The following is a 14,517-nucleotide window of genomic DNA, read 5'->3' as shown; positions in this document are numbered from 1 at the left end:
TGCATTTGGTTTCCAGGTTATGGGAAGAGGAAGAAAAAGCATGCAGGAACACACTCCTAAAGTTTTAAAGACCTAGAAAGTAGCATATCTCTCCTGTTGCTATAGACTGGAGGTGTCCCTCCAAGATTCATATACTCAAATGAACCCCTAAGCCCCAGTGTGATAGTATTTGGGGATGGGTCTTTGGAAGGTAATTAGGTCATGAGAGTGGAACCCACATGGTGGGATTAGTTCTCTTATAAGAAAATACATGAGATCCTACCCCCAACTCCACTCCCATCTATCTGCCCGGTGAAGACAGAAGGAGAAAGCAGCCTTCCACAAGCAGGAAGCAGCCCCTCGCCAGGCACCAGATCCACCTGGGCCTTGATCTTGGACCTCCCAGCCTCCAGACTGTGAGAAATAAATGCTTACTGTTTAAGCCACTCGATCTATGGTATTTTTGTTATAGCAGGCTGACCTCACCAAGACACCTCCCTTCACCATCCACAAAGTCACATGGTTCATCTACTTAGAAGGAAGGCTAGGAAATGTAGTCTTCGGCTGGGCAACCATGAGACTAGCTACAATCCAATTATTTTGGATGAATGGGGGAGTGAATTTTGGTAGACAACTAGGAGTGTCTATCACATAGAGTAGGCTCATGAGTCCTTGTTGAACTCAAAGAGTGAGACAGTCAACATCTGTGTGTTCCCAGAAGTTCTCAAGCCACATAGGTATAAATCCACTGACACCTGAACCTGGGAAGTTAGTTCTGCTCACTGTGACTGGCAGAAATAATTTCCTGCTGATATTATTAGTGGCTCCCAGCCAAGGCAAGAAAATGAGACTACACCCATAAAGGGACTATTACAGCCCTTCAGGTGCCACGTTGATGATCTTATGCTCCACCTCCCACCAAATTCACACCCTGGGTAATCACTCTTGGCAAGACCTAAAACTTCACCCTTTGTGGATGGTTTAAACAATTAACATTCCTTAAAGAAAATTCAAAAGCAAACCGTTTATGCAAGGTACACAATTCCTGGGGGCCTTAGACCCCCTAAGAAACATCCCCACCACTCCTTTCCCTCATAAGGCATAAAAAGGATTAGAATCCAGGAAACTTGCTGTACTGGCCTGTTACCACCTTAATCCAAGGGAGTGACACTAATGACAGAATTTCAGGTATGATGTAAGGTGAGAGATTGGAGACAGGGGTGTACTTTGGCCTCCATAGAGAGCCACACTATCCCACACACACACAGCACTGACTGCCCCTAGGCCTCTCTCAGCGAAGTGCTTCTGGCCTATATACAATATATATCTCTTCCCTCCAGTTCAAGGTGGCAGGAGTCATCAGACAAATTCCTGCTAATGTGCCAAGGAGAAGGCCCTTCCAGGTCACCAGTGCCTCTCAGAGACAAGTTTGCCCTGTCATTAAATTATTTGTCATGGTAAGCTCTCAGGCATAAGAGAGGAGAGACTGGAACAGGTATGCATTGCTCTTGATAAACCAAAACCCACACCTTCAAAGGAAAATCCCAGAGGTAGACTCCAGGTGGGGTTCAGGAGATCAGCTCAGTCCCTTTTAAGCCTTTCTTTCCCCAAAAGGATATTTTGGTTCCAAAAGTGACAAGATAACCAGACGGTATCCTCCAGGTGGAGAACAGCCCATAACTAGGAAGCAGAGTCTCATCCCTTGAGGAGGAAGAGGGCAGTGCTAGTACCTGGGGCTAGTGGAAGAGGGTAGGGTGTGGGCCGGGCTTGCTCTGGCCCAGCTGTTCACTTCACTGCAGCCTGCAACCCTCCCATTTCCCTACAGCCCACCCAGGACTGCACTCAGCTCCAGTGAAGGTTTGTGCAGTTAGGATCTGAGAGTTTAAATTACTAGATAGGTTTTACCTTTTTATTCTGGAAATTTGCAAATGTACACAAAAGTAAGGAAACTCTTGTAATGGATCCTCGTGTATTTATGCCCAGCTACAGTTATCAATGGCTTATCTTGTTTAATCTATCGACCTTTTAAAAAAATCTTTTTGAGGTCGGGCGTGGTGGCTCACGCTTGTAATCCCAGCACTTTGGGAGGCCGAGTCCGGCGGATCACCTGAGGTCAGGAGTTAGAGAACAGCCTGGCCAACATGGCGAAACCCGTCTCTACTAAAAATACAAAAAAATAACCTGGTATGGTCATGGACGCCTGTAATTCCAGCTATTCGGGAGGCTAAGGCAGGAGAATCGCTTGAACCCGGGAGACGGAGGTTGCAGTGAGCTGAAATAGCACCACTGCACTCCAGCCTGGGCGACAGAGCGAGACGCCGTCTCAAAAAGAATAAACAAATAAAAATAAAAAATATTTTTGGTGAGTATTCTGAGTATTTTAAAACAAATCCCAGCCATGACATCATCTTACCCGTTCATTAAATGGCACTAGTTAAATGGTGCTTAAAATATTACAAACATCTATGTTCGACCATACCACCTAGAGTTCTGGGCTAGAAGGTTGGGACCCACAGGTCAAGCCTAGCCCCTTAGTTTTACCATGAAGATAACTCAGGCCGTTTGAGGAAGTGGCCGCCCCACGCAGGTGCTAGAGAGCGAACCAGAGAAGTCGGTCCTCCGCGTTCCCCCCGCTGCCTGGTGAGTGGCAGACCACAGGCTAGATTTCCTGGGCCCGGCCCTGGAAGGGGCGGGGGACTCTCCCCTCACTGCCGGCTGGAAGAATCCGGGCGGTCCCCTCAAGCACTTCTGGAAGTGCAAGCTGGGAGCACAGCGGGCCAGGGATAAAGCCAGGTCCCGGGACGTGCCAGCTGCGATAACTGAAGCCTGGGTCCCGGGCGGGCGGGGGTACCAGGGACAGGAGAGGCCTTAGAAAGAGGAGGGGGCCTGCGCCCACGACCGTCGGAATCGCCGCCTCTCCGCCGGCACCCCCGGGCCCCATGCAGCTAACAGGCCGGCGAGCCTGGCACGGTGCCCGGGCCCGGGGCGGAAAGCAGGAAGTCGACCCCGCGGGCGCGGCCCAGGGTGCGGCGCTGCAGGTGCGGCGCAGGGTGGCGGGGCGGGCGCCCAGTGCACCGGAGGAGGTGAGCGCCAGGTCGCCTTCGCGGCCGGGGGACAGAGGCAGGGGCGCGGGAGCTGGTGCGGCTGGACCGGGCGGGGAAACAGTATTTTCTGGAAGGGGTAAGAGATGCTGCCTTGAGCCCTTGGAATCTTGGATCTGGGCCGCCCAGAGAACCTCGATAGGAGCACAGGGATGACAGACTGAAGTCCGAGAGAGGCGGCGTGGCCTCCGGCCTCTGGGAGCGCTGCCGGGAGTCTCGGGCTTGGGAGAGGGCCTGGGGGAGGTGAAAATGGGGGGGGAAAGGAGGGGACCACAACATCGTTGTGGAAGAATGAGTCGGGTTGGCAGAGGGATGTGGAGCTGCAACGCGGGGCTCTGGAGGTGGAGGAGTCCAGGCTGATAGAGCGCCGCCTGGGTCCTGGGTCGGGGTTCCGGGAGGTGGACCTGCGAGCCGAGCCAAGCCGAGTCGGGGGACGGAGGCTCCGGGGCAGACGGAGATGAGGGTGGGCAGGTGAGGGTGATGCAGCCCTTGCAGGAAGCAGGGCGAGGCTCAAGCACACAGAAAAACCTGTGGCCGCCGAGGTCCCCCCGCCAGCAGCGGGCAGCGGATCGCAGGGGCGGGGCTGGGGACTGGCGAACGCCGCCTCTCTGGGGCTGTCGCTTTAAGGGCAAGGCGGGGCGTGCGGGCCCTTTAAGGCCACGTGGGGGCGTGCCAGGAAGTGAGTCCCGGGCCCGCCTCGCGGGGAGTAGGCCTCGGCTGTCCGGAGGCTCCTTGGGCTGAGCCGGCGACAGAGCCCGGGAAGGCAGCGAGACGTGGGCGCCGGCCCAGCCCCCTCCCGCGTCCGTCAGCCCCAAGTCCCGAGCCCCTCTGACCCCTCCGTAGCCCTCCCTCCAGCTGCGCCCGGCCTGCGGCAGCTCCCTTAACGCCTCCCTCCCCCTGCCCACCCCTCCCTCCCACAGCTGCCCTTGCCGCCCTCTCGGCAGCTCTTCCAACTCTGCCCGGCGTCCTTTTCCTGCACCTTCGCCCCGCGTACCGCCTCCTGCCCCGCCCTGCCATTCCTCTCCCCTCCCTTCTCTCTGCGACCCCTCCCTGTTAGGCCCCAGCCTCTTCTCCCCTCACAGGTCTTCTCTACCCTGGCCTCACCGCCTTAGCCTATCCCTCCCCCTTGCCCTGTGTCTTGTCTCAGGAGCCCCTTTGGGGTGGGAGCAGGTTGTGGAGCGGCACTACTGGGCTCACCCCAAAGCAGAACTTCTCTATCCATGAGGACACTGGGGAGGCCTTTAGGCCAACCCCCATGTGACACTCAGGGCTGCGGCTTGCGGAGAGCACAAGTGAGCTCACTGCCCTGGACTCCAGGGAATCAGAGTTCTGGCCGCGGGGTGACCCAGCTCCTGTGCTACCATGAACAGGGCCCCTCTGAAGCGGTCCAGGATCCTGCACATGGCGCTGACCGGGGCCTCAGACCCCTCTACAGAGGCAGAGGCCAACGAGGAGAAGCCCTTTCTGCTGCGGGCATTGCAGATTGCGCTGGTGGTCTCCCTCTACTGGGTCACCTCCATCTCCATGGTGTTCCTTAATAAGTACCTGCTGGACAGCCCCTCCCTGCAGCTGGACACCCCCATCTTCGTCACCTTCTACCAGTGCCTGGTGACCACGTTGCTGTGCAAGGGCCTCAGCACTCTGGCCGCCTGCTGCCCTGGTGCCGTGGACTTCCCCAGCTTGCGCCTGGACCTCAGGGTGGCCCGCAGTGTCCTGCCTCTGTCAGTGGTCTTCATCGGCATGATCACCTTCAATAACCTCTGCCTCAAGTACGTCGGTGTGGCCTTCTACAATGTGGGCCGCTCGCTCACCACCGTCTTCAACGTGCTGCTCTCCTACCTGCTGCTTAAGCAGACCACCTCCTTCTATGCCCTGCTCACCTGCGGCATCATCATCGGTGAGTGGCAGCTGGGGCCACGCGGGATAGGGTGGTCATGGGGACTGAAATCCTGAAGAACAACCCTTCTAGGCATCCTAGGACTTCATCTGTCCCAGCTCCTTTGGTGCAGCAGTCATAGGAGAAAGCCTGGGGGCACAGAGAGAGCAAGTAACTTACTAAAGGCCACCCAGCAAGTTAGGAGCCCAGCCAGGGCAAGAACAATAGTAATAATAATAATAGCAACAGCAGCAAAAGCAACTGACATTTGTTGAGTGATTAAAATGTGCCAGGCACATAGATCTCAGCCATATTAACTCAGTTAATCCTCATAACAAGATGGGATTATAATCCACATTTTACAGATGGAAAAACCAAGGCACAGAGAAGTTAAGTAACTTGTCCAAGATCACCCGGCTAATAAGTGGCAGAGTTGGAATCTGAACTCAAGCAATCTGGCTTCGCAGTTCACATGCCCGACCACTGTACTCTATTGTTTCTCAAGAGCTCAGGTGTCCTGATTTCCCATCCAGTGCTCTTAGTAGAGGACAATACGTCTTTTAAGAAATATGCCATCACTCTCTGCCAGCTCAGGATAGCGCCTGAGACAGTAGCAAGCGATATGTTTTAAGAGGCCTCAGCTGTCTTCCCGGACTTGATCCTCAGAAAATAATAATTATTGACAAGGAAATTATGCTGATTATTTCAACATATAGCATCTCCTTTGTTCTCCCAGAGATCCCCTGGGTTGTGGCATCACTACCAGTGGTCATCTCTATACAAACAAGGAAACTGAGGCTCAGAGATGTTACGTTACTTGCCCACAGCCACACAGCTACCAAGCAGCCAGGCTGGGATGCAAACCCAGATTGGCCAGACTCCCAGGCAATGCTTCTATCCCCTCTGCTCTTCTTGGAGGTTAGAACTGCAGTATTCAATACAGTAGCCATTGGCCACTTATTTAAATTAAAATTCAGCGAAATGTTAAACATTCATTTCCTCATTTGCAGGTGTTACAATCTGATTTTCTAGCCACATTTCAAGGGCTCAGTAGCCACATGTGGCTGAGGGCTATGGTATGGGACAGCACAGGTTAGATGGGCCCATATTTTTCTGGGCCCCATGCTGGGTTAGAGAGCCTCCAGCATCCCATTCACTCCGAGTCTTCCCAGGGCTGTGTCATCTAGGAATGGAATCCTCATTTGAACCTATGCAGGTTTTTCCTGGTGCTATAAAGTTTATCTTATTTGGCCTACATATCACATTCTTTGCTGGTGGCTCAGAGTCCCAGGCTAGATGCACCAGTTGGTGGGGGAAGGGACCCATCCATGCCACCTGTCCTAGAAAATGTTTCCCCTTGTTGAGCAGCTGCTGGATCTAGGGCTGCTGGGTCTAGGTCCAAGAGAGGAGAGGGGAGAAGGTCATGGTTAGAGTGGGGGAAGCTGCAAGACGACTCCTTGCCAGAACTCTCCCGACCTGCTTCCACTTCCCCCTCAGGGGAACAGGTGCACCTCCCCTCCTCTGTGTGCTCCTCAGATGCCCCAGGGCTCTCTACTTCATTCCTGCTGACCCTGCTAGGAATGGACTCAGGGGTGGAAGCTCCTAGTTGGAGAATTTGCTTGCAGGAAGGTGAAGACACTAGGGTAACTGGGCCCAAATCCCAAAGGTCATCCAAGTAACCAATGGTGAAGTTCTGAGAATGGTGCATTCACCGGCCTGCCTGACTGGGACAGGGGCCGGGGAGGTGAGTGCTCTCTGCTGACCCAGGTCCTGGCCTCCTATCTGCAGTGTTTCCTCTTTCTTCCTCCTTGTCGGGGAAGACAAGTCTCAGGCAACTATTCTAGGCCTCCCCTCCTAGCCCCCCATGTCACAAAATACCTTTCAAAGCTCCTTCTGGGCCGGGCACAGTGGCTCATGCCTGTAATCCCAGCACTTTGGGAGGCCGAGGCAGGTAGATCACCTGAGGTCAGGAGTTCGAGACCAGCCTGGCCAACATGGTGAAACCTGTCTCTACTAAAAATACAAAAAAATTAGCCAGACATGGTGGCATGTGCCTATAATCCCAGCTACTCGGGAGGCTGAGGCAGGATAATTGCTTGAACCCGGGAGGCAGAAGTTGCACTGAGCTAAGAGCACACCACTGCACTCCAGCCTGGGCAACAGAGCGAGACTCAGTCTCAAAAAAAAAAAAAAAAAAAAGGAGGCCCAGGCAGGCGGATCACGAGGTCAGGAGATCGAGACCATCCTGGCTAACACGGTGAAACCCCGTCTCTACTAAAAAATACAAAAAAAAAACTAGCCGGGCGATGTAGCAGGCACCTGTAGTCCCAGCTACTCGGGAGGCTGAGGCAGGAGAATGACATAAACCCGGGAGGCAGAGCTTGCAGTGAGCCGAGATCCGGCCACTGCACTCTAGCCTGGGCAACAGAGTGAGACTCTGTCTCAAAAAAAAAAAAAAAAAAAAAAAAAAAAGTTCTTTCTGGGTGAGAGTCACTCTAGAACATTGAGGTTGCCGTTGCTTCTGGACTCAGAAGGTAACCACCAGGAGGGCTGTGGGTGCTCTAGCCAAGCAGATGAGTAGGTGGTGCAGTTCTCTGCCCCCCTCACCCTGCTCCCAGCAGGTCTATGGGTACCTCTTGTGCAAAGGTTATGTCAAGAAAGAGGAGGGTCAGGCTCTGTGGTTGGGCTGGGCATGGTGGCTCATGCCTGTAATCCCAGCACTTGGGGAGGCCGAGGCGGGTGGATCACCTGAGGTCAGGAGTTCGAGACCAGCCTGGCCAACATGGTGAAACCCCCTCTCTACTAAAAATACAAAAATTAGCCAGGCATGGTGGCGCATCCCTGTAATCCCATCTACTCAAGAGGCTGAGGCATGAGAATCACTTGAACCCAGGAGGCAGAGGTTGCAGTGAGCCAAGATCATACCACTATACTCTAGCCTGGGTAACAGAGCGAGACTCTGTCTCAAAAAATAAAGAGAAAAAGAGAAAAGTGCTGCGTGTTGAGTGCCTATGATGTAGGAGATATCCTGTCTCCTTTAATACAACCACCTCCATAACAACTTTCATTCATTCATTCCACAACTAGTAATTGGTGGCTAAACACATGCCAGGCACCGTGCCAGGCTTTGGGGATACAAGTTTGGAAAAGGTAACCTCAGCTCCTACACTCCTGGAGGGCATGGTGGTGACAGTTACACTAGCATGGTAAGGGCTGTGATGGGGCATGCATAAAAGGGGCTGTGGGAGCTCTAGGCGAGGGAGGGGACCCAGGGACAGGGCAGTCTAAGCAGGCCTTCTGGAGGAAGTTTAGAACCTGGGTTTAGAGGAAGAAGTAGGGACAGAACGTTCTAGACAGAAGGAAGAGCATGTGCACTTCTTCATGGCTGGACCACAGCGAGACTCACCAGACACGAGGCTGCCCAGTCAGGCTGACTCCACGTGGTGCAGGTCCTGAGAGCTGTGGTGAGTGAGTCGAATTTCTCCCGAAGGCAGCGGAGAGCCACAGAGGGGCTTCATGCCAGGGCACGGCCTGGGCTGATCTAGACTTCAGGATGATCATTCCGGTTGCAAGGTGGAGAGTAGATTGACTGGAGTGGACAGGGAGGTGACCCAGAGAGCTCAGAGAGGTTAAGTAACTTCTCCCGGGCCACTCAGCTTCTAAGTTGCAGAGAGCCTGATTGGAAGCTAAATCTGTCCCCAAAGCTTTCCCCACTGCCCCATGTTGCCAGATGCTGTGGCAGGAAGTATAACGTGCATCGTTCAGCCCCTGCCTTCTAGGAGCATGGGATCTGGCTGAAAAGACCAGGCTGTCACCATGGGCAGGGGCCCAGCAGCCCAGAGCAGGCAAGGGGCTTTGAAGGAAAGCGAGGCAGTAAGAGTCCAGGTTCTGGGGCTATCAGGAAAAGATTCCCCCAGAGAGGCCAACTTTGACCTTGACAGATGCATAGAATCCCTCAGGAAGGAGGAGGGTGTTTCTGGCACAGGACATGAACAAGGACATTGAGGCCCAGGGTGAGAAGCAGGGAGACGAGCAGAGAGGCCAGGGCAACCACAGGACAGAGGAAGGGCTGGCAAAGGTTCAGGGACCCCCGCCTGCCATGCCAAGGAGTATAGTCCCGATGGCAGAAGTGGGGAGCCATGGAAGCTCTTTGAGCAGGAGGTGACACAAGATGAGAGTCTCAGAGTCACTGCCACAAATGACACAAGAGATTCTAACTTAATGCTCCCCATGATGACATCATAGGCTCCCATTCCATGCAAGAAGCAGCCAAGACTTAAGACACTGAAAGTCATTTACCCAGGGTCACCTTAAATCACATTAACCACTAAGTGGCACTCATCTTTCAGAACTCAGTTCAAATGTTATTTTCAGATGCTGCAGGCCAGCTCAGTCACCCACTTACGGACTCTCACAGCACCTTGTACTGCTTTATGGACCTCATTACAATTCTTACAATTGTAATTAAAGAAGTAACTGGGAAGCGATTTGTTTTCCTGTCTTTCTCCTCTGCTAGCAGATAAGCTGCCAGAGGAGGTTTTCTTGCCCTGGGCCGCTCCCATAGTCCATGTAGAGTGCCTTGCCTGCAGTAGAGACTCTGGCTGTGCTTATTGGAGGGAGGCCTAGGGAGGAGTGGGGAGGGCCGCAGTACTCAGTCTGTGAACTTTGGTGTCTGATCCTCTGTCCTTCTTCCTCCTCATCCTCATCCCTCTTCCCCACCCTTCCCCCACTCCTCCTCTCCCCACTGCAGGGGGCTTCTGGCTTGGTGTGGACCAGGAGGAGGCAGAAGGCACCCTGTCATGGCCGGGCACTGTCTTTGGCGTGCTGGCCAGCCTCTGTGTCTCGCTCAACGCCATCTACACCAAGAAGGTGCTCCCGGCGGTGGACAGCAGCATCTGGCGCCTGACCTTCTACAACAACGTCAACGCCTGCGTCCTCTTCCTGCCCCTGCTCGTGCTGCTCGGGGAGCTTCAGGCCCTGCGTGACTTTGCCCAGCTGGGCAGTGCCCACTTCTGGGGGATGATGACGCTGGGCGGGCTGTTTGGCTTCGCCATCGGCTATGTGACAGGACTGCAGATCAAGTTCACCAGTCCCCTGACCCACAATGTGTCGGGCACGGCCAAGGCCTGTGCCCAGACGGTGCTGGCCGTGCTCTACTACGAGGAGGCCAAGAGCTTCCTCTGGTGGACGAGCAACATGATGGTGCTGGGCGGCTCCTCTGCCTACACCTGGGTCAGAGGCTGGGAGATGAAGAAGATTCCGGAGGAGCCCAGCCCCAAAGAGGGCGAGAAGAGTGCCATGGGGGTGTGAGCGCCACAGGCACCCTGGATGGCCTGGCCCCGGGGCCCGTATAGCAGTGAAGGCGGTCTCCTGGACCCCAGAAGGGTGCTGTGGTGTGGACTGGGCGCTACTTACAGACCCAATCAAAATACGGTGGTTGAGAAGGAACCAGTGTTTACAAGTAGTATCAGAAAGTTGAAGGAACCAGTGTTTATAAGTAATACCAGAAAGTTGCCAAATCTGTCTCTACCCTCTCGTATTTCTGAGTTTTTGTCCTTCCCGAGGGAGTACCCTAGTGAGAGTTGAACCCCTTCCTTCCGCCTCCAGGGCCTGTCTGCCTCCACATCACTCTGAGGACAGGGACAAGCAACAACCTTGAAGGGACAGCAATGGCAAAGCCAGGAAGGCTCACTGTACTCAGGGGAGATGGCCCCACCACAGCCACCTGGAGAGGGTTGGGAAACCTTCCATCTGCGGTGGGCAGGCAGCCTCACCCTGGGCCCACAAACCAGCCTTCCTTCGGAGGAACGTGTGGGCTGGACCCAGGGAGTAAATGATCGAGTTCCCTCTGAGACCAGCAGATCCCCAGGGGCTGCTGGGCAGTGGCCCGGGAATGGGGTGGATTGTGAGAAAGTGCCCACCACCTGCACCCTGTACGTCCAGCTTTTGAACACGAGGGAACCATGCTTCTCTTAGAGGTTAAGCAGGGTCATTAACATCCTCCCCCAGTCCCTAACACCACATTGTCCTGCGTGGCTCCTCTGGCCCTGAGTGGCACCTGCCCCTCTGGTCTCCCAGCACCTGGCTTAGGTAACAGCCTTCTGAAATCAGAGCCAGGGAGCTGCTTCTCTCTTCTCCCAGTTCTGCCTCCCCTACAGCCTTCCTCCCCAGGTGGGACTGATGGAGCAAGGGTCCAGACTAACAGCTTTCCACCCCAGCTGTGTCTGGCGCCCCTAGATCTCTGCAAGGGAGGTGTTACAGCTTGTTCTGAGCCTCTTGCCTTGTGATGGTAAGACACCAGCCTTTACATTCTCCCCTGAGGTTGCGGCTGACAGGGCCTACTTGGCCCGACTCTTAGTCCAGCGAGCTCCTATATCAAGATGCTGTAGGCCGGGTGGCTTACAAACAACAGAAACTTACTACTCACAGTCCTGGGGGCTGGGACGTCCAAGATCAAGGGGCCAGCAGATTCAGACTCCGCTGAGGTCTGTTTCCCATTCCATAGATGGTGCCTTCTTGCTGTATCCTCAATGGTAGAAGCACAAACAAGCAAGCTCCCTCCTGCCTCTTTTATAAGTACTCTAACCCTGTTCATGAGGGCTCCGCCCCCGTGACCCAATCAGCTCCGAAGGCCCCACCTCCTAATACCGTCACGTTGGGGGTGAGAATCCCAATGTGAATCTGCGGGGGGAGGGAGGGATACACACAAATGTTGGGACCATAGCACCCTTCACCGCACCCTCCTGCCCTTGGGGTGGCTTTCACTCCCCGGCCCTTCTTTTAGGCATTTGGTACATCCTTTCTCTTAGGGTGATTTCTGAGGTTTTTAGTCCCTATAGTGAAAAGCTGGGGAGAGTGGATCTTCTCCCCCGTCCCTCTCCAGTCCCCTCACAATCCCAGGTGGGTTCTAATGCAGCTGCTGGGGCCTGATGCCCTGAGTTGTTTGTGATTCAATAAAGAATCAGTAAGATCCTGTGTGTGTGGCCTGAGGGAAGAGGCAGCAGGGCTGGAGAGCATTTATGAACAGGGCCGGGGGGTGGAGGGGAGCCGGGGACCTGTCAGAGGGAGCAGGGCTGGAGGTTTGTGAACAGGGCCCTGAAGTGGTGGGGAGCTGGGGATCTGTCGGGAAGGAGGGCTTATCCCTGCCTTCGCCAAGCCCACCCACTAGCAGGCAGCCTTTGTAGGAGCTGGTTCTTTCTAAGGATACCAGGCTCCTTCCTGGAAGGTAGGTGACCAGACTTCAAGTTTCCTATTAGTTGTCATTGTCATTTACTGGGTGCTTGTTGGGGGCCATAGGCTGTGCTGAGTGTTGTACATCCACCCTTGGGAAGTTGTGAAGTTCATCTTCACAACTCCCCATGGCCCCTGAGGTGGGAGCTATCACTGATCTCTTTTTTTTTTTTTTTTTACAGATGAGGACACTGAGGCTCAGAGAGGGCCCCAGGAAGGAAGAGGCAGGAGGAGGATTCAGAGGTCCGTGCCTTCAGAGCTTGGTACCTAACTCTACCCCAGCATTCTGAGTCCAATACCCAGCACTTTTTTGTTGTTGTTGTTAAACAGTCTTGCTGTGTCACCCAGGCTGGGCAATGGTACGGTCTTGGCTGACTGCAACCTCCATCTCCTGGGTTCAAGCGAGTCTCCTGCCTCACTCTCCCAAGTAGCTGGGATTACAGGTGCCCGCCAACACACCTGGCTAATTTTTTGTATTTTTAGTAGAGACGGGGTTTTGCCATGTGGACCAGGCTGGTCTCAAACTCCTGACCTCAGGTGATCCACCCACCTCGGCCTCCCAAAGTTCGGGGATTACAGCATGAGCCGCCGTACCTAGCCCACCCAGCACTTTTCTGAGCACCTGTTATATGCCAGGCACTGTGGTAGGTTGTCTTCGTCCACTTAGTGTTGCTATAAGGGAATATCTGTGGCTGGGTAATTTATAAATTAAAAAAGACTTATTGGTCGGGCATGGTGACTCTAGCCTCTAATCCCAGCACTTTGGGAGGCCAAGGCAGAAGGATCACGAGGTTAGGAATTCGAGACCAGCCTGGCCAACATAGTGAAACCCTGTCTCTAAGAAAAATACAAAAATCAGCCAGGCGTGGTGGCACATACCTGTAGTCCCAGCTACTTGGGAGGCTGAGGTAAGAGAATGGCTTAAACCTGGGAGGCGGAGGTTGCAGTGAGCCGAGATCGCGCCATTGCACTCCAGCCTGGGTGACAAAGTGAGACTCCGTCTCCAAAAAAAAAAGGCTTATTTGACTGATGATTCTGATGTTGGGAAAAGTTCAAGGTTGGGCATCTGGTGAAGGCCTCAGGCTGCTTTCACTCTGGGAGAGCCAGCTGTGCAGGGATCCCATGTTGAGGCAGGGAAGCAAGACAGAGGAAAGAGGAGATGCCCCGGCTCTTTTCTTTTTTAAAGGCAGGGTCTCACTGTGTCACCCAGGCTGGAGTGCAGTGGCACAATCAGCAATCCTCCCACTTCAGCCTCCAAGTAGCTAGGACTACAGACGTGCACACTATGCTCCGGGTGGATTTTTTTTGTTTTTATTTTTGGTAAAGACAGGGTCTTTTTATGTTTCCCGGTCTGGCTTTGAACTCCTGGTCTCCAGCGATCCTCCTACCTCAGCCTCCCAAAGTGCTGAAATTTCAGGCGTGAGCTACCACGCTGGCTGCCAGGCTCTTTTTAACAACTAGTTCTCATGAGGCTAACAAAGTAAGAACTCACCACCCACTCAGGGAGGATATTACTATAGATAAGAATAATTAATCTATATTATAATCTTAAGAATTAATCTATATTATAATCTTAATAATAATAAATTTATATTAAGAATATTAACAAGTCGGGCGCAGTGGCTCACACCTGTAATCCCAGCACTTTGGGAGCCCGAGGCAGGCGGATCACGAGGTCAGGAGATCGAGATCATCCTGGCTACCACGGTGAAACCCCGTCTCTACTAAAATATACAAAAAATTAGCTGGGCGGTGGTGTCGGGCGCCTGTGGTCCCAGCTGCTCAGAAGGCTGAGGCAGGAGAATGGCATGAACCCGGGAGGTGGAGCTTGCAGTGAGCCGAGATTGCGCCACTGCACTCCAAACCGGGTGACAGAGTGAGACTCCATCTCAAAAAAAAAAAAATTGACAAGTGATTATTAATCTATATTAATAATATTTAATAATTAATATTGTTAATATTAATATTGTATGGTTAATGTATTAGTAATAAAATAGTATATTAGTGATATTAATACATAATAGTTAATGTATTAATATAATATATTGTTAATGATTATATGATTATTGATATATTAATATATAATTTCTATAGTATCATTATATAATAATTGATATATTATTGATTCATGAATAATATAGATTATTCATGTGGCATCTGCCCCTGTGACCCTCCCATTAGGCCCTCACCTCCAACATTAAGATCAAATTTCAACATGAAGTTTGGTGATAAACATCCACACTATAGCAGTTATATTAATATGAAGACCCGGATCTGCTTCCAGGGGCTCGCACGTAAACATGTATGCCAGCCCCATAACAGAAGCCACGT

At 53.0% G+C, this 14,517-nt stretch overlaps 1 protein-coding gene across 3 annotated transcripts; it reads left to right on the top strand.

The window, feature by feature from the left end:
* Nucleotides 1–2,712: 2,712 nt before the first annotated feature.
* Nucleotides 2,713–11,926, top strand: SLC35C1 (solute carrier family 35 member C1). 3 transcript variants are annotated; one of them, XM_025357831.1, is made up of 3 exons: nt 2,713–3,062; nt 4,451–4,977; nt 9,707–11,926. In XM_025357831.1, exons 2-3 carry the CDS (start codon nt 4,482–4,484, stop codon nt 10,264–10,266), a joined length of 1,056 nt encoding a protein of 351 aa, XP_025213616.1. In that variant the 5' UTR covers nt 2,713–3,062; nt 4,451–4,481; the 3' UTR covers nt 10,267–11,926. The 3 variants fall into 3 exon arrangements, with proteins under 3 accessions (XP_025213616.1, XP_025213614.1, XP_025213613.1); XM_025357829.1 differs by having other exon boundaries at nt 2,713–3,159; XM_025357828.1 differs by having other exon boundaries at nt 3,048–4,977.
* The last annotated feature ends 2,591 nt before the right edge of the window (nt 11,927–14,517 follow it).

The sequence above is a fragment of the Theropithecus gelada genome, chromosome 14 (assembly GCF_003255815.1).
Source record: "Theropithecus gelada isolate Dixy chromosome 14, Tgel_1.0, whole genome shotgun sequence".
Classification (NCBI taxonomy): Eukaryota; Metazoa; Chordata; class Mammalia; order Primates; family Cercopithecidae; genus Theropithecus; species Theropithecus gelada.
This window is presented reverse-complemented; position numbering and strand designations above follow the sequence as displayed.